The sequence below is a fragment of the Thunnus albacares genome, chromosome 4, assembly GCF_914725855.1.
Source record: "Thunnus albacares chromosome 4, fThuAlb1.1, whole genome shotgun sequence".
Lineage (NCBI taxonomy): Eukaryota > Metazoa > Chordata > Actinopteri > Scombriformes > Scombridae > Thunnus > Thunnus albacares.
This window is the reverse complement of record NC_058109.1, coordinates 882,903-901,682: the sequence shown is the minus strand read 5'-3', so window position 1 is coordinate 901,682 and position 18,780 is coordinate 882,903. Positions and strand designations below refer to the sequence as shown.

The 18,780-nt window shown below is 40.8% G+C and overlaps 2 protein-coding genes across 5 annotated transcripts in view; both read right to left on the bottom strand.

Annotated features, from left to right (window-relative positions):
- Nucleotides 1-18,780, bottom strand: part of LOC122981346 (nuclear factor 7, ovary-like) — a 504,535-nt gene that overhangs the window by 96,991 nt on the left and 388,764 nt on the right. The window lies entirely within an intron of this gene.
- The window catches only part of LOC122981338 (E3 ubiquitin-protein ligase RNF123), a 147,791-nt gene that overhangs the window by 70,880 nt on the left and 58,131 nt on the right, over nucleotides 1-18,780 (bottom strand). For all 4 annotated transcript variants that reach the window (XM_044350020.1, XM_044350021.1, XM_044350023.1 and 1 more), the window contains exon 36: nucleotides 15,722-15,806. In XM_044350020.1, the coding sequence (XP_044205955.1) occupies nucleotides 15,722-15,806 (85 nt within the window). The remainder of the gene's footprint in view (nucleotides 1-15,721; nucleotides 15,807-18,780) is intronic.

The following is an 18,780-nucleotide window of genomic DNA, read 5'->3' as shown; positions in this document are numbered from 1 at the left end:
ACTGATGATAAACAACAACTTCTACACATTCAGACCTGCAATGATTAGCTGACTGATTGATCCACAAAAAATTATGCAACTATTGTCATTTTTAAGCAAAAATAGCAAACATCAGCTGGTTCTAGATGCTCAAATGTGATGTTTTCTTCTTCTTCTGTGACAGTAAACTCAACAAACCACCTGAAGACGTCATCAAGGGCTTTAGGAGATTATAACGACCTTTTTATTATTTTTATATAAATAGTTGCCATTTATTCTAATAGTTGGCAACAGTTCAATAATTAAAGTTAAAGTTGATTAAATGACGTCACGTCACAAATGATCTAAAAACAATTAAAATCTGACATTTAAATCTAATATTAACTGATGTTAGTTTTGTGCAGTAAAGAACATTTTAATTCTTTAAACCCCGACGTCTGTTCATCATCGTCTCGACTGCTGCTGTACAGCTTGAAGTCGAGGGTTGCCAGATCCTCCAGTCAAGTATCCCCCATATCCATCTCTTTACTCTTTCACAGGAAACACGAACCCAACAGCTCTGCAGAGATCTTAACATGACAAAAGATCCTAAAGACTTCACAACTCCGCTGCAGTATAAAACAATACACAGCCTGGAGGATTATATTTCACTTCTTTACGAGTGCAGTCAGTGTTCAGTGACTGTGAAATGTGATTAAAATGTGGGATAGAAGAGGCGGCAGGGGAACAGCCGACTGACAGAGAGTCAGGAGAGTCACGTGTTGGTTTGTTCACATGTGAGCATCACTTCACACTCACAGTCTAATAACAGACAGGAAGTGATGAAAAGCTTCTTCATGAGTCGAAGGAATACAAAGACGATGATGATGATGATGGTGAATGAAGTAACGCAGGTCAGCGGTGATGAAGCTGGTATGTGATGAGTCAGCAGATGAACATCATGCAGAGAGGAGATGATAAACCTCAACATGTACATCAGACTGAATCTATTCAGGCTGCAACTAATGATTATTTTCATTATCAATTATCTGTCAAATATTTTCTCAATTAATCAGTTTTAGTCGTTTGGTCTTAAAAATGTCCGTCGTTGTTTCCCAAAGATATAAAATATATCAATATTCATATTTAAGAAGCTGGAATCAGAGAATTTTAGAAGCTTTTCTTGAAGAAATGACTCAAAATGATTTAATTGATTATCAGAATAGTTGGTGATTAATCATCTTGTCCAGGAGCAGCATCGCTTTGGTCAAACCGCGTAATAACGACGTCCGTCACATGATGCTCGCTGGTCCTAAAAACATCTTTCCAACACAAACGATCACTAAAGAAGGAAACGACTGTAAAAAGGTCAATAAATGTTTCTGACTTGTTTTATTATCAGAGTTTGATCCATTCAGTCAAATAACATTTAGAAAAGCTGCATGATTAAATTAACCAGAAGTCTCTACTGAGCATGCTCTGAGCAACTTTCATAGGAATGAACGTCTTTGAACGCAGCATCATCCATGATGTTCAGTCATAAAGCAGATTATAATGTTGACCTGCTGGTGGCGCCAGAGGAAACCTCACAGGATGACCGAATGTTTCCTCTGGTGACTCTGAATGTCTGCTGTAAACGTTGTAATAATCCATCTGACAGATGTTGAGATATTTCAAATAACAAGAGACAGAGTGTGATGTAGCATGGCATCATGGGAGTTGTTGTTTTCATTGTTAAACAACCAGCTTCTGCAGTTAGGACCAGTAACGGGACAGAGTGCACAGTAAACTCAGCAGCCACACATTTCTCTGTTCTGTATTTCTCTGTTTAGCATCCTATGCTAGCCCATTGTTGCTAACCTTCTTCACTTTTCCAGCATTTGGGGAAACAACAGACGTGACTTTTTAGCATTCATTAACTGACACACTGTAGTCTGTGCTGTACATTTACTGCCAGACTGACAACTTACTACTAATCTTTTCCTCTGCTCCGTTCGCATCCACCGTCACTTCTCCGCCCCTCGCTCTTTCCCGCTCGCTACGATACTACATACTCCTTAACGGAGCCGCGCGACCAGTGGTTTCCCAGGCAATGACACAGAGGTTGACTAGCGTACCGGAGCAGCGCTGCTCAGAGACTCCCAAACGCTGTCGATTTCAAATATTAAAAAATATTTTTTTGGCCTGGCGGGGGTTCTCGTTGTGTCATTATGGAGAAACACAGATTCAGTAAACGTTGAGTAAACGTTGAGTAAACGTTGAGTAAATGTTGAGTACAGTTAGACCCAGCAGGTTGTGAAAACAACGGGGGAGTTTTGAATACACTACTGAATAAAACTACTGATGGAAACACGACTGAACAACATATATAACAGAGGTCTAATGTTGTGGCTTTAACTGAGCATGTGTTTGTGACTCAGAAGAACCTTCAACATGTTCTCTCAGCGTCTTTTCTGAGAGCAGACTCATCGGGACGTGACTACGTATTGGAAAGCAATCCTCCCAGCTATCGCACAGAGCAATAAAAAAAGATCACAGCAGGCCGGGGCGCATGTGGTTGGAAAAAAACAAGGTCCCCGGAGCCCAGGCCTCTCATGCTGCAGAGCTGCTAAGCTAATTAGCCCCGGTCTCAATCTAATCTGCGGATGGCTGCGAGCTGCTTCTGATGTCTCTCCGCCCGAGGTAATGGACAATAATTAGCACCATTGATTTTCTACTATAATGGAGGGAGGAGGAGGAGAGCTGTTAATAGTCCTGATGTGAACAGAGGGAGGCACGAGGGTGACACACAGATCAAATCCTCGGCAAAGATCACCATTAAAATAAATGAGTGAGTCCACACAGAGCACACGAGAGCGTTAAAGGGAGGAAGACATCATGCGGAATTAAGAGCCAGAAGCCAGTTCAGAGTAGGAAGAGTTAACAAAACGATGGATTTACTGAGAGAAGAAGAAGAAGAATTGAAAGCCTAATAATAAAAGGAGGCTGTAAATCAGCTGTAGCTGGACGTCCTGCAAATAAACTAATAAACTAATAAAATAAAACACCAAAGATTGAAGCAATAATGAACAAACACATGATGAGGGTCGGGGAGGGTTCAAACATCATATTCTTTAGGACGTCATGAGCAACAATAATAAAACACCTGCAGGCGGATGAGTTGGTAAAGTTGGAAGAAGGAACGTTCTCTCCTCTCATTGGTCAGATGTGTCTGAGGCGAGAGTGAGAACATCAACACAGGAAGAAGCTCCTCTCCGCCCAAATATCAAGAAGACGACCTGCCTGGTTGTTAGTCCAGAGTTCAGATGCTTCAGTTCACTAAATCACTAGACATGTTTGTGTTTCAGTCTTATCAACAAAGACAAACAGATCAGATTATCTTCAGTCTGTTTTGTCTGGTAGTTGTGACGTTTTATTCACGGCGAGGTCGTCAGAGCAGCTGCAGCCGCCAGCGTCCTGCGACCTGCAGCAGCTCAACATGACTCAGCGCATTTTCTCACGGTGGAAAGACAAATTACTCCAATTAAATCTGCTGCTTACTGAATTATTTTAGACTCATCAGATATTTTCATGATTATGCAACAATGTGTAGTTGAACTAATGTGTTTTTCCAAAAGGCAAAAACACATTTATAGCTTCATTTGCAGTTTTCTGGAACAGACTTGATTTGTGCAGCGACAGCAGACTGAGAGGAGACTCACTTGAAGGTCCGTCATCTTAAACTTTCCCTCTTTTCTAAAGAGGAACCATGAAGGAAGATGTTTCTGGTCTGACTGCAGTCAGCAGGAGGAAGTGAGCAGGATTCATTGCGTGGGGAAGCATGCTGCTAAGCTACCAGCCTGACCCTTTAACCGTCACAGATGTAATCGGTGTTTTTTAGTGACGGAAGGTGAAAGGTCTGACGTTGTTCTTCCAGCTCGTCAAGCGTTAGAAGCTGTTAACAGAAGCAGCGTGATGGGAAACAGGAGGTTTTATTTCTACAGATGTCAGGTGTTCACAGGTGTGCAGGAGAACAGAAGTGGCCCGGAGAAACCTGCTGCCTCTCGCTGATTTATTACATGCAAACACTTCAACACCCACGAGTGGCCGCAGCGAACGCAGGCAGCATGTGAGATGCATTAGGACATGAAATGAGTTCAGAACACAGCTCGAGGCTGTTTAATCAGTGTAGGACTGAGCTGCAGCAGCAAACACACAGAAAGGAAGTTCATTAACATTTAGCTTCATATTCTTCACAGCAGAAAATCTAATTCACGTCTTATTCTTGTTTCTTCTGAACACTGTGAGGCTCCAGCTTTGTTTCACATCTTTCTTTCTGCCCAGTTACCATGGTTACAGGTTAGGGGGTTTTTGTTGTTGTTTATGTTTATTGTTGAGGTGGTAGTGGGTGGTGCTGAACTGCATTATAGTGCATGTTATTGAAAAGTGTTGCTAATATTTTGTTTACCTCGTTAACACACATGAGGAGGCAGAATATTAAGATTATTTTCATCATCTATTAATCAGTTTGCTGTCACAGAAACTAAAGAAACCAGAAAATATTCACATTTAAGAAGCTGAATCAGAGAATTTGGACTTTTTCTTCTTTAAAAAATTACTTAAAACAATTTATTGATTATGAAAATAGTTGGTGATTAATTTAATAGTTGGCAACTAATCAATTAACTAATTGTTGCAGCTCTAAATTGAAAATGTATAAGCTTCATAAATGTGTTGGTTTGCATCAGACTGACTTCCTGTCTTTCCTCTGAGAGATGAAGATGTTACACACTGACGGAGACAACAGCAGAACCGTGCTAACTATGCTAACGAAATACAAGCTACTTACTCATCATGTTGCTGAGATGTTTTCACACAGAGCGTCCTCATAGGCTGAGCTCAGGTGGAAACATTAAGTCAAGACAAACAGACAACAAGTTGTTTTTATGCTAAAATGTTAAATAACCCAAAAGGCAGAAAGACAAGAGGAGCCGTTGTGAATATCTGAGGTGCAGACATGAAGAACATTACGTTTCATCAGACGGGTCGGCTGCTGACGTTAGCATGTAGCTGGAAGCACCGCTGAGCCTCACACACAAGCGGCAACCTCCGGGGCTGCATTCTATCGGCCATCAGGGGGCGACTCCACTGGCTGCAAAAAGAAGTCTGACTGTATGGAAGTCTTTGAGAAAATGACCCTACTTCTGTTTCCTACTGAGTTTATGATCTCAATCACTACTTTCAAGTCTTCTTCAATACAGCATGATGTTCATTTTGTAAATTATGGTCCCATTTAGAGTAAATTAGATGATAAAGCAGCTTTTGGGCGTGGCTACATGTTGTGATTGACAAGTTGCTACCATGGTGACAACGTTGCTTTCATAACGTAGCCGCTGCTATTACACAATGTGTTCAGTTCACTAAAGTTAACTGTAACATTGTGATCACCTAAAAACAGTCTTGTTCAGAGTTTGGTTGTAATAAAAGATCCATCAATGAGTCGGATGATCAGTTTTTCCAGTGAGTACATTTTGTTTTAACGGTTTTAGGCCTGTTTTTCGCTAGCAAGAATTAGCATTAGCATTATCATGATCACTGTTAATCATAGATTGTAAATGCACTGTGCTAACCATGCTAACAGCTAGCGCTATGGTCAGCTCCACCCTCTCGTCCAAATATGGTCACTTCTGGCTCCGAAAATCAAACATGGCGACGGCCAAATCCAAGATGGCGACGGCCAAATCCAAGATGGCGACGGTCAAACCGCTACACTCTACACGCTACGCGCTACACGAGGCTTCAGAACGGCAGTTCACAAACCAACAGGTGACGTCACGGTGACTACGTCCATATTTTTTTACAGTCTATGCTCACACAGCTAACAGCATTCCTGCCTTCGCTCCAGTTCTTGTTCATGGAATCCAGTTTTTCCACATTTGTTAGAATTCTCGTTAAATTTGCTGTCTGATTGAGTTTTCATGAGTTTTCATAGCTTCACTATCGTTTCCAATAAAAACATGAAAGGCTGCTGTCTTCAGCCTCTACTGGAGACTGTCTGACCTCATTAACTCCATCAGCTGTCAGGAAAAACATGGAGTCTCCAAATGTTCTTTATGGAAATCCATCTGAACCCTTTCATGACTAAAACACTGTAGACGTCAGACTGTGATGTGTCTTCTTCACGTGTGTTCGCAGGTGCTGTCGGTTATTCAGACTGGAGACACATTTTTATTTTAGGTGGACAAACTTCTTCAGTTTCTACTTCCTTCAAAGACCTGCTGCTCTGTTTCTGTGTCACCTCCAGTGTTTCTTTTGGAGGTTTCCTCTCTGAAAAGATCGTCACTGTGGTTCAGCAGCTGCTAAATTCAGAAACACATCTCTTCTCTTATTTCTCTACTTTTCTAAAACCTCCTCCGGAGTGTGTAGATGTGAAGATACAGAACACCGTTTCTTCTTCGCTGGTTTTCTGTGGCTGACCTGCTCGTCTGTCCTCTGCACATGCCCAGTAGGAGGAGACGCAGGTTGCATCACAGCACAGCTTACTCACTCTTTCATCTTTTATCTCTTTCACCTCTCTGTCAGAAATCCCTGCATCTCTTTTTTGTTTGTTTTTATTTTGTTGTTTGTTGTTTTGCATCGTTCCTCATGGCGTCAGCAGGATGTATGCTGATGTGTTCTATAGGCACTGGTCAATACATCCCATAATGTGAGGACACAGTAATGGCAGCAGTGAGGTTCAGGGGAGACTAAAGAAGAGTCCTTGATGGATTGGATCACAGGCCACTAAACTAATGTGTGTTCATGATGTTGCTGTGAGAACAATCTAAAAAGCTCCATTACATACACACTAATGCTTTCCTTCAATTTCCTCTTAAGTGCTTTAAAAGAGAGAATCTGGCCTGAATAACAGTCACAGGCGTTTTATTGATCTATTTGTTCCGGTACTTTGTAGTTAAAGTACAGTATTAAACTTTCACACAGCAGATTGTGCAGCTGTTAGGAATCTACTGTATGTGTCATATAGAGGAGATGAGGTGAGTCTCACTTCTCTGTCTGTGGCTCATTTTTTCTATTTAATCCGCTCAGGATGGAAACATGCTAACAGCAACGTATATATATATACTGTTTCAATCAACATGACGACAGAAACAAATAAAAGACCCGTTAAAGCTGATCAGATGGTCTGTTGGAACGTCAGCTGCAGGTCGGAGCTGCTGTTCTCTTTCACACACGTTTTCACACCTGATTAGTTCACATTTAGTCAAACAGTCTTTGTTAAAGTCATGTGACTCAGCTGTCAGCTGTGTCACATGATGTTCAGACAACTATCACTGATCATACTGAAGATGATTCTCAGCTTCTGTTTTCTCTGGTTTCTCAGTGGATTAATGGAGGTTTATTGTTGATGACATCAGAGACGACGGTTTCGTGTCTGTGTTCAGTCGTGACTCTGAGGAGGAAGATGAGTTTTGACTCTTCATCTTTCTCTTGTGGTGATTTCTGGCTTCATCTTTGTTTCCCAAAAGCATCTCAAGGCTAAATAGATCAAATCCATCTTACAAACCTTTGTAAGTTTAAAATATGTTTACCAGAACTCGGTAGTGAAGATGCTTTTAGAGATGACTCCTCATCACTCGGAGGACACTGAGAACATGTGAAGAAGCTGCAGAAGGAACCAAAAACAACTTTTTATTCAAGTTTTCATTGTTTTTGTTCAATTTAAGTCTCTTTTTCATGAACACTGATGATCTTGGATGTAAAACGAGTGATGCTGATGTTTAAATTAGAAAGTAAAACTAAACCAACACACACAAACAATGAATCTGCCAGTTTGTGTCGTCATCTTCCTCCTCTTCCTCCTCTTCCTCTGCTTAAATTATATCTTCATCTCTTCTGCCTGAAACGTGACTTCCTCGCTGGTATATATTCAGGTTTCTGTATCTTCTCTTTTCTGTCTATTTATGGTCTGTATGTTGTTTACTTCACACTTGTCTGATACAGACATGATGACCGAATGACGCATCTTCATCAAACTGCTTCACTTTAGTTTGAATCTTCAGCAGCTTCATTAAAAGTTTACTTTCTTGAACTGGCTTCCACCCAGGAACAGAAGCTTCCTGTTCAACTATTTCAAGCATAAAACATGTATTTGTGTTGTTTACAACAGTCTGTACCTTCAGTAAACAGAACATCTCACAGTCATACAGGTGACTTTAAAATGTACAGTCATAGAAACGCTCTGAACCTCGAAGACTGATCATGAAACGAGGCTCAGATCCTGATATCCTGCAGAGCACACTGTGTTGTTTATCCAGTCTGAATGAGACTCTATAAACTATATTATATATAGTATATATATATATATATATATACTATTATAAAGTAATATCTATCTATCTATTTGTTGGTGTTCTTAATAAAATCTGATCAACTATGGCGCGTGTGACTGTGATGATGGATCAGCCAGCGTCTCTGCGGTTAAAGGTGTTAAAATAATAAAATCATGGTGTTTTTCAGCAGCACGTCGGCTGATATCTGAAGTAACTCTGATGATTCAGCTCAGATTTTAGGATAAGACACTTGAGAAGACAAGAACACGGTCACATTTAGTCAAACTTTACTTTTAAAGAACAAATTAACATGAAGAAAAAGCACAACGTGGGCTGTAAGTCCTGCAGAAGACATCCATTGGCAGAGAAGGACTGAGACACTTCCAGCAAAAAGTGCTGACTCATGAACCACAGCCTCCAAAAACTAAACTCATTAAACACATTAAAGACAACTCAGTGTCACGAGTCTGCAGATGAAACAGGATATAAAACAGAGGAAACATCTGTAATCACAACACATCATTTCAAACTGCACCGACACCAACAACCAACCACTGCTGCTGTAATCATGCAGAATCATCTCCACATGATGACATAACCAGGACCAGCGAGTCTTTGCCTTTATTATGACGTCACTGGTCACACCAGAGTCCGTTAATGTGCAGCGAGCCTTCCTGTGGCATCACATCACTGCAGCGTTCTGCTCCACAACACTCTGCAAACATCTTCATCACAACTTCTACTGCGGACGCTTCTGATGAGACCATCAGTCATCAGTGTTTCTTCCTCTTTAATATGTAAAAAGACGTGTGATGTTTCTGTGCAAAACATTTAAAGTTACAGAAAACGTCAAATAACAACTTTTAAATAATTTAAGTATGTTTTTGTTTTTGACTGAGTGAACTGCACAAGAATTACAGAGCTGCTTTTATTAAAATAAACTCTGTGTCATTGTAAATCCTGTTTATGACTGTCTGTTGTCCCTTTAAAGCAAATGTTAAATGCTTTAATGTCCTCTGAGCTGCTGGCTAACAGATGGCTTTAGTGGCTTTTTTCAGCATACAGCAGGTGTATATTTGGCGTTTAAACTGATTAAAACAGATATTTGGCAGTACAGACAGTACAGACTGGTGACAGGAGTGGACGAGGTGACAACATGAAAGAAAAAATACCACCAACATTCAAATTAATGAGTGTGAGAGTCTATTTATGCACGAATATACATCAACAAGACAGTTATTGCTGTATGTTCTCTGATAAAAGACAAAAGTCAGTCGATTGCTTGAACAGAAGAGATGACAGAAAGAGGCCACACATGATGTATACAGAGAAGAGACCGAACAGGAAGGAAAGAAACTCAAACTGCACGACGACCCGACGAGATCAGTCAACACTCACAACACTGACAGGACTTCCTTTAACACACTAACAGCACACACACACCAACAACCATCAGTTTCAACTCAGTGTATTTCCCCTAATGTCCAATTAGGCAACAGAAGTGCTGAGATACACTGAGACACACTGAGACAGACTGAGACTGACTGAGACACACTGAGACACACTGAGATACACTGAGACACACTGAGACTGACTGAGACACAATGAGACACACTGAGATACACTGAGACACACTGAGACACACTGAGACACATTGAGACACATTGAGACACACTGAGACACACTGAGACACACTGAGACACACTGAGACACACTGAGACACACTGAGACTGACTGAGACACATTGAGACACACTGAGATACACTGAGACACAATGAGACACACTGAGATACACTGAGACACACTGAGACACATTGAGATACACTGAGACACACTGAGACACACTGAGACATACTGAGACACACTGAGACACACTGAGATACACTGAGACACACTGAGATACACTGAGATACACTGAGACACACTGAGACACACTGAGACACACTGAGACACACTGAGACACATTGAGACACACTGAGATACACTGAGACACACTGAGATACACTGAGACACACTGAGATACACTGAGACACACTGAGACACACTGAGACACACTGAGACACATTGAGATACACTGAGACACACTGAGACACACTGAGACACAATGAGACACACTGAGACACACTGAGACACACTGAGACATACTGAGACACACTGAGACACATTGAGATACACTGAGACACACTGAGACATACTGAGACACAATGAGATACACTGAGACACACTGAGATACACTGAGACATACTGAGACACAATGAGATACACTGAGACACACTGAGACATACTGAGACACACTGAGACACATTGAGATACACTGAGACACACTGAGACACACTGAGACACAATGAGATACACTGAGACACACTGAGACACACTGAGACACATTGAGATACACTGAGACACACTGAGATACACTGAGACACAATGAGACACACTGAGATACACTGAGACACACTGAGACACATTGAGATACACTGAGACACACTGAGACACACTGAGACATACTGAGACACACTGAGACACATTGAGATACACTGAGACACACTGAGACACACTGAGACATACTGAGACACACTGAGACACACTGAGATACACTGAGACACACTGAGATACACTGAGACACACTGAGACACACTGAGATACACTGAGACACACTGAGACACACTGAGATACACTGAGACACACTGAGATACACTGAGACACACTGAGACACACTGAGACACACTGAGATACACTGAGACACACTGAGATACACTGAGACACACTGAGACACACTGAGATACACTGAGATACACTGAGACACACTGAGACACACTGAGATACACTGAGACACACTGAGACACACTGAGACACACTGAGACACACTGAGATACACTGAGACACACTGAGACACACTGAGACACACTGAGATACACTGAGACACACTGAGACACATTGAGATACACTGAGACACACTGAGACACACTGAGACAGACTGAGACACATTGAGACACACTGAGACACACTGAGACACACTGAGATAAACTGAGACAGTCTGAGACTCAGTGTGTCTCAGTGTAACTTAAAGACATGACAGAGGAATCAATCTGAACATCTGACTCAGCAACAAGGAGTAAATATTGTTTGACAGTATGAACGAATCTCTTTAACATGAAAACAGATTCTATTAAACAGCTTCAGCCTCAGAATCATCACATCTGGCTGCTTTCTTCTTCTTCTTCTTATGATCTTTGGCTTCTCTTCTACATCTACAGTTTATTACATTTAGTTTCACAGCTCCTACCTGGACTAAGACACAAGCATGGATTCATATATTTGGGTGTTTTGTGATCATTTGTAGACAGAATGTGACACAAATTCAACTTCTCTGCAGTCCCTTTTCCTGCCTCATCCTTTGCTGTGAGCTGTGCTGTCGGGAGAACTGTGTTCAGCCGGTGTGGCGGTGGAGGTTTTGGACCACAGCTACTGCACCGCCTCATTTGTTAGAGTGGAAAATGTCCACTGCAGCTGAATATTTACGAAGCATTTTTCATGAGCAGTCAATCATACAGTGACTGCTTCAATGCAGTGTGGTTCACAGTAAACAGCAGCAGAAGGTGGCACCAACACAGAATGTCAACATCACGTCTCTTTTCCTGAGAGGAAATGTAAAAACTACGGATGTTCTTTAAATATTATAGTATCTATATTAAGCCTGATAGTTACCTAAATGACAGAGTGCTCAAACTACAACACACATTTAATTCTCCCTCACACTCATATCTGAGTAATGATACAGATATAAACCAGTCCTGAAGGTCCTGGTGTCAAACTATTGACTAATCAGTGTAAGGTATTGATCTGAGAATATAACTCCTGATCCTCTAGAGAGAAGACGTCTCACTCTGTTGGAACTACAGAAACACTCCGATCGTCCAGTGGTGTTACAGAGTGAAGCGTCTTCCCTCACAGAGGATCTTCGGTCGAGTGCAGACACACAAACCAACAACGGACTGGTTTCGTTTTGTCATCAGGCGACTCACAGAACGAAGGTTGATATGAGCTGAAAGTGACGCTCAGCGTGAGAAGCTGCAGCTTTTCTCCTCTGATGTTGACTCTGATGTGCAGCGACGTGCTGCTCTGTGGAGGAGAGCGGCTGTAACATCTGATCAGCTTTATTACAGCTGATACTGATCATTAGGATCAGCTCTGATCAGCTCTAGTTATAATCATTATATTTGGCTAATCTGGTGCGCACACATCTTTGACTACAGACATGATCGGACAGTCGGACGAGCAGTAAATTTGCTCCTTTTAGCATCTTTTCAGTTGGCAGACAAGTCAGTCATTTCCTGAATATCAGCAAAACAAAATGTCCTGAATGTTTGTTTCCATCCACTGCTGCTGTGTGAATATTAGCAGATAAACAGCAGGTGGCGCTAATTCTCCAGTCGCTGCCGTTCAACCGTCACAGAAGAAGAGACGCGACGAGACGACGTCATTAAGAGAGAGACAGTCAAAGCTGAAACGATGGAAAACATGATGGAAATATGACATTTCTGTTAGTTTCATGCATTGATGTGAGGAAGGTTACAGTCTCCTCATCATCATCATCGCTCCACACAGATCTGATGTTTTCAGTCACATGATTCATTTATATCTCAGACAACAGGAGACACTTTTCACACTGATTTCTTACTGTTCTGTTGTCTCTCTGCTGGTGTTTAAACATGGAAGCGTGCGTGACGTTTCCTCTCATCCATCCTGTGTAGTTACAGGAAGTAAATGAGGGGATCCTATCAGCCTGTAACATCAGTGCCTGCAGCCCATTACAGTCACATCACTCACCGCCATTAATCTGTGACTGGCTGAGCGACGTCCAGGATGAGCCCGACTGACAGAGCTTTTATAGAAGGAGGAGAATTATTAAGTGCTGAGGCTCACATATTAACCGGCTGGGGGGGTGGGGGGGGGGGGACATGCAGAGACAACCAGTCAATTTCCTGACGAACGGCGAGAGAACAGAGAGGAAGAGTGAAGCCAGCTGGAGGCGCGACGGACAGAGAGGGAGACCCGAAGAGACAGTTTCACTAAAAATGACAACAGAAACATTCACTTACAGCTGATTAACTGACACAACAAACATCTTTAAGTGCTGTCAGTGTCAGTCGCTTTCAGACCTGCGTCTCTTTACGTCCACGTGTCCGTCTCATGTTACTTTCACCTGACAGCTTCTGTCTCATCTCAGTATCGTCTCCTCATTCGCTCAAAGCCACCGCAGGAAATAAGGTTCACCAGTAAAACCACAGTGATCACAGCAGATTATCTATTGAATGTCAGGAAATTGTACAAAATGTTTGTTAGAATTTAAGAGTTGACGTCTTCATATCTTTTTATGTTCGTCCAACAGTCCAGAACTCAAAGACAATCAGTTTACTGTCATTAACAACAAAGAAAACCTTTCAATGATAAATATGTTTTTAGAAACGGCTCCAAAGACTAATAACAGCGTCACGTTTTCAGTCTCCAGAGAGTAGTTCTGTGTACGGCTGACGCTACTGAGCATGTGCAGGAACACGCTTCTGTTTACAGCTTGTTGTGCTGCAGTTAAACAACCTCTGACTTTATACTGAAGTTCTTTGACAAAAGTATAATGTTTTATAAAGTCAGAGGTTGTAAACAGAAGCGTGTTCCTGCACATGCTCAGTAGCGTCTGCCGTACACAGAACTACTCTCTGGAGACTGAAAACGTGATGCTGTTATTAGTCAAACTAACGTGATGAAGGAACATGTGACCCAGTGCAGCGGTGACGGGTTTTTAATCAGAATTATCAGCTTTGATACAAACACAATACTGGTTAGTAGATCAGTTCATTGTTGGTTTGGATCCAAACATGAAGAAAAATATAGAAAATCAAAACAATTCTACTTTAAATCTTCACCAATAAGAATCTGAAACCAGCAAATATTTGACATTTTTAATTAACCAAAAACAAGATTAGATTAGTTAATGATTAATTTTCTGTCCGTTAATCGATTATTGGTTGTAGCTCCGTTTTCAACTTCCAATAAATACATAATCAATTAACATCCAGCTTCAAATACGATGTGAGCAAATAGGAATGACAATCAGTGGACAAACTATCATGCTGAAGAATATAAACCCAGGACGACTCTGGTGTCTCAGTCTCACATCATGTGACAAACAGCAAATGAGTTGAGAGAAAAGATTCAGTCTCAAAATGCGCCAGCGTTTCCTGTCAGTCGGTGGTTCCTTTGGCACCAACCGGAGCTTTTACCGTCTGGTAATTCAATTTCCTCCAAACTTGCAGCTCATCAACACCCTGGAATATGAGTGTGTGAGTGTGTTTATGTGTGAAACCAAAGTGTCTCTTTGACGCCTCTGAAGCAGTGAAACGAGGCTAAAACGTCGCTGGAACCCAGTTATCCCGTTAACCACGCAGACAAACACCCTTCAGCCACATCAGGATGCCGTTAAACACAGTTCTGAAGATGCTTTAATCCAAATAATGCACCGCACAGCGCCATGAGAGCGCACACTTCAAAGTACGGGTGGCCTAAAGGGGACATTTCCCAAAACTCATTTGAACAAAGCTGATTTATTATCGGCACAGACTGTCAGCAGACCTTCACACTGTAATTTGGCGGGAGAGTTATTCTTCCTCACAGCCGTGTCACTGGAGGGACGGCCGTGTTAATTAAAGCTCAATCACATGTTGATGAAAAGCCTTCAGCGTCGGCTGCATGACGCTCACACATTATACACGGCACACAAACTCAGGAACATTTCCAAAACGCACAGCAGAGGGACGGCTGCAGAAAAGTCTATTACAGATCCTTTCATTTTACAGTCCTTTCCTGGAAATGTTCTGAATAATTTGAAGGTATTTAACAGTTAATTTTCAGGACATTTTACAGAAATGATGGAGCCATTTGTTACGCGCCCACTCGTTATATTTAGGCTCATGTAGTTGTTAATTTGCAGAATTCTTCATAAATGAGACTCTTTAACTGACAGTGTGTAGTAGCTGCTGTGTAACTGCTCATCGTCAGGACAGGAAACCTGCTCATTAAAGACACAAATAAGTGTCATTTATAAGAATTTTTACAAATTAACAACGTATGAACCCAAATATAATGAATCGGCACCAATTAAACCAACTTAACACTTCAGTTTTTAAAATAATTGATACCAAACTGCACCACCTCTCTGTAAAATGTCCCAAACATTACCTGTTAAATACCTGTAAATGACTATAAAATTAAAGGACCTGCAAAATAAAGTGTTAACAAAAATAGAGAAAAGTCACCAGAAACATGTAACGAAGAGCTTGTTGCTGCAACCAACAACCAAAAGAGCTGAATGTTGCTGTGAAGGTTCCCCTCAGCAGAGAAGCAGCTGGATAAAAGCACACAGCTCAGGTGCATTATGGGTAAAAGAAAACCTGTCCTACCCCTGTCTGTCTCCGTCCACCAGGATTCGAACCAGGATGCCAGTAACAGCGACCAGGATGGGGTAGTGGTCCACACTCTCCAGACCTGCAGCACAAACACACATCCTGCACTGACGACTTCAGGTAGCTGATCAACATGGACATTTAGCTCAGAGACGGATGTGTTATATACACATATATATATATATATATAACACATAGCACAAAAAGTAAAGAAACTAGTGTTTGGTAGATTATTTCTTTGTTGTAACAATGTTTCTTGGCAATAGATCTTATACCGTTGGAAAGCCTGTTTATTTCTCTTTTAAATGGTGCCACATTTGTAAGAAACATGCATTAATGGGATGAGCAGCAGAGCTGAGTACAATAATAATAATATCTTTATTTATATAGCATCTTTAAAAACAGAGTTTACAAAGTGCTTTGACAGACAAAGCAAAAGTAGCACAATGCAAAGCAAAGACACAACACAAAAAAACAACAGAATCACAATAGAGAGATGATAAAAAGATTAAAAGACAATACAAAGATGCTCGAAAGACGACATTAAATAAAAGCGAGTCTGTAAAAATGGGTTTTAAGAAGTGATTCAAAAGAAGTTACTGATTCTGCAGCCTTATCTCCTCAGGCAGGTTGTTCCAAAGCCGAGGGGCCCTGATGGCAAAAGCACGATCACCTTTAGATTTAAACCTCGACTTTAAAACAGCCAGAAGGGCCCCGCCTGAGGATCTAAGGCTGCAGGCTGCCTCGTACAGGGTCAGTATTTCTGTTATGTAGCTTAGAGCCAGACCCAGACAAGCTTTAAAAGTGATCAGTAAAATCTTAAAATCAATTGTAAAATGAACAAGGAGCCAATGGAGATGAGCCAGGATCGGGGTGATGTGATCTGTTTAAACCAGTAAGAAGCCGAACTGCTGCTGAGAGGGATTTTTGTTTTATGCTGGAAAGGAGAGTTACAGTAATCTAGTCTGGAGAAAATGAAAGCGTGGATGATTTGTTCAAGGTCAGAGTGGGAGAGCATTGGCTTAGTTCTAGAAATGGTTCTTATTTGCAGCAAGCAGGACTGGACAACATTTTAATGTGTGGTTTGAAACTTAAATCTGAATCAAACAGTACTCCTAGATTTCTGGCAGTGGGGGTTCATGTAGGTGGATAGGGGATGTGGGTTGCACCCATGAAAAATTTGCCAAATCTTCTCTGCCAATGCCAAACAGCTTATTCTGCCATTGACTCTTGTTTGGTGTTTGGTGGATTGGATGATTGAAGTTTGAAGACATATTGGCAATTTAACAATTTATTCATTTAACAAACAGGAGCCTCAGTAGCGTGTGGAAGAACCATACACAGCCACAACAGCCTGGCACCTCCTCCTCATGCTGGTCACCAGCCTGGTCACACACTGCTGTGGGATGGCGTCCCATTCTTCAACCAGCATTTGTCACAAGTCAGCCACCTACTGACCACTGTAGCAGGGCCCACGCTCACAGGTGCTGCCAATCAGGCACCCGATTGCCAAGAAGCATTGTTACAACAAAGAAATAATCTACCAAACACTAATTTCCTTACTTTTTGTGCTAAGTTTACATACATACATATATGTATGTATGTATGTATGTATGTATGTATGTATGTATGTATGTATGTATGTATGTGTGTGTATATATATAAATATATATGCAGATGTTTTTTCATTAATGTCAAATACTGGAAATGATGTAAATAAACTTTTTAGTCTGAACGATGAGGCTGAAAGAAGAGTTTTTGTTTCTGAACTGAAAGACGAAACTTTTTTACTCATTGATGACTGTGAGTTTATATGTATATATGTATATATATGTGAGTTTATATGTATATATGTATATAAATGTGAGTTTATATGTATATATGTGAGTTTATATGTATATATATGAGTTTATATGTATATATGTATATATGTTATTGAGAGTAATGGTATTTTATATGTAGTCATTTTGAAGAAGGGTTGATGAAGATGTGCAGATGGTGTTTATAGTGATCTGTTGGTCACATGATGACTCAGTTAATTGTCTATAAGTCATCGTGAACATCCAGCTAATTTTTTAATTGATCGGTAACATATTTCCTCCATCATGTTCAGCAGCAGGCCTCAGTGATATCACAGTGAACTGTCACAAAGCTTCTGCATCATCAATCCTTCTTCCTTCCTCTCAACCGACGGCTGCAGGGCAGATTATCTTTCACACTCTTCAAACCTTCATCTGCCAGAAACACCTTGAACAGCAGATCTTCAGAGGAGCCGCACGGCGCCATCAGAAGCAGAATAATAACTTTCTCAGCAAGAAATCTGCACAATCAGATTTTTCTTCCTGTGTGACTGACTCACTGGTTTAACTGGTCCCAGATCTCAGCAGGTGGCCTTTCTTTAATGTGTTTCATCCTTTCTTACAATTCCTATTCATTAACTGGTCTGTAACTGAAACTTAAAGAACATTTTTAGAAGGAAATCTGTAAATTATAGACTTATTATACAGGAAATGTTCCAATTCCAATGAATCAATCCAGAGAATCTCTTATATATTAAATATAAAGTGACATTATATAAAGAAAATGTGAAATGTTTACAATAATAAAGAGTTTATAATAATATCTGGATATTTACTGAGTCATCAGCTGATGTTCATTAAGCTCATTTACTGTCAAATCAGCAGACAGACTATTTACAACATGAAGCTTTATTATCTCGATGTGATTATGAGGGAATTACTGCATTAATGTCGACATATTACCATCTGTCATCAGAATATGATGCTGATAGAAGCTGATTATTGTCAGCAGGTCAGTGTGTTGTTTCCTACGTGTTACTGTGCTTTTACTGAACACTTCTATGTGGTTTTATTTTTCTCTACTTTATAAACTGTTGGTAACTTTTCTCTCTAATATTAGCAGAATATAGCTGTAGTTAATACCAAGCTGATACCTGCTTATTACTGTAGTAATTACCTCTTTATTATCAGGTTACCCGTTATTACTGTAGTAATTACCTCTTTATTATCAGGTTACCCGTTATTACTGTAGTAATC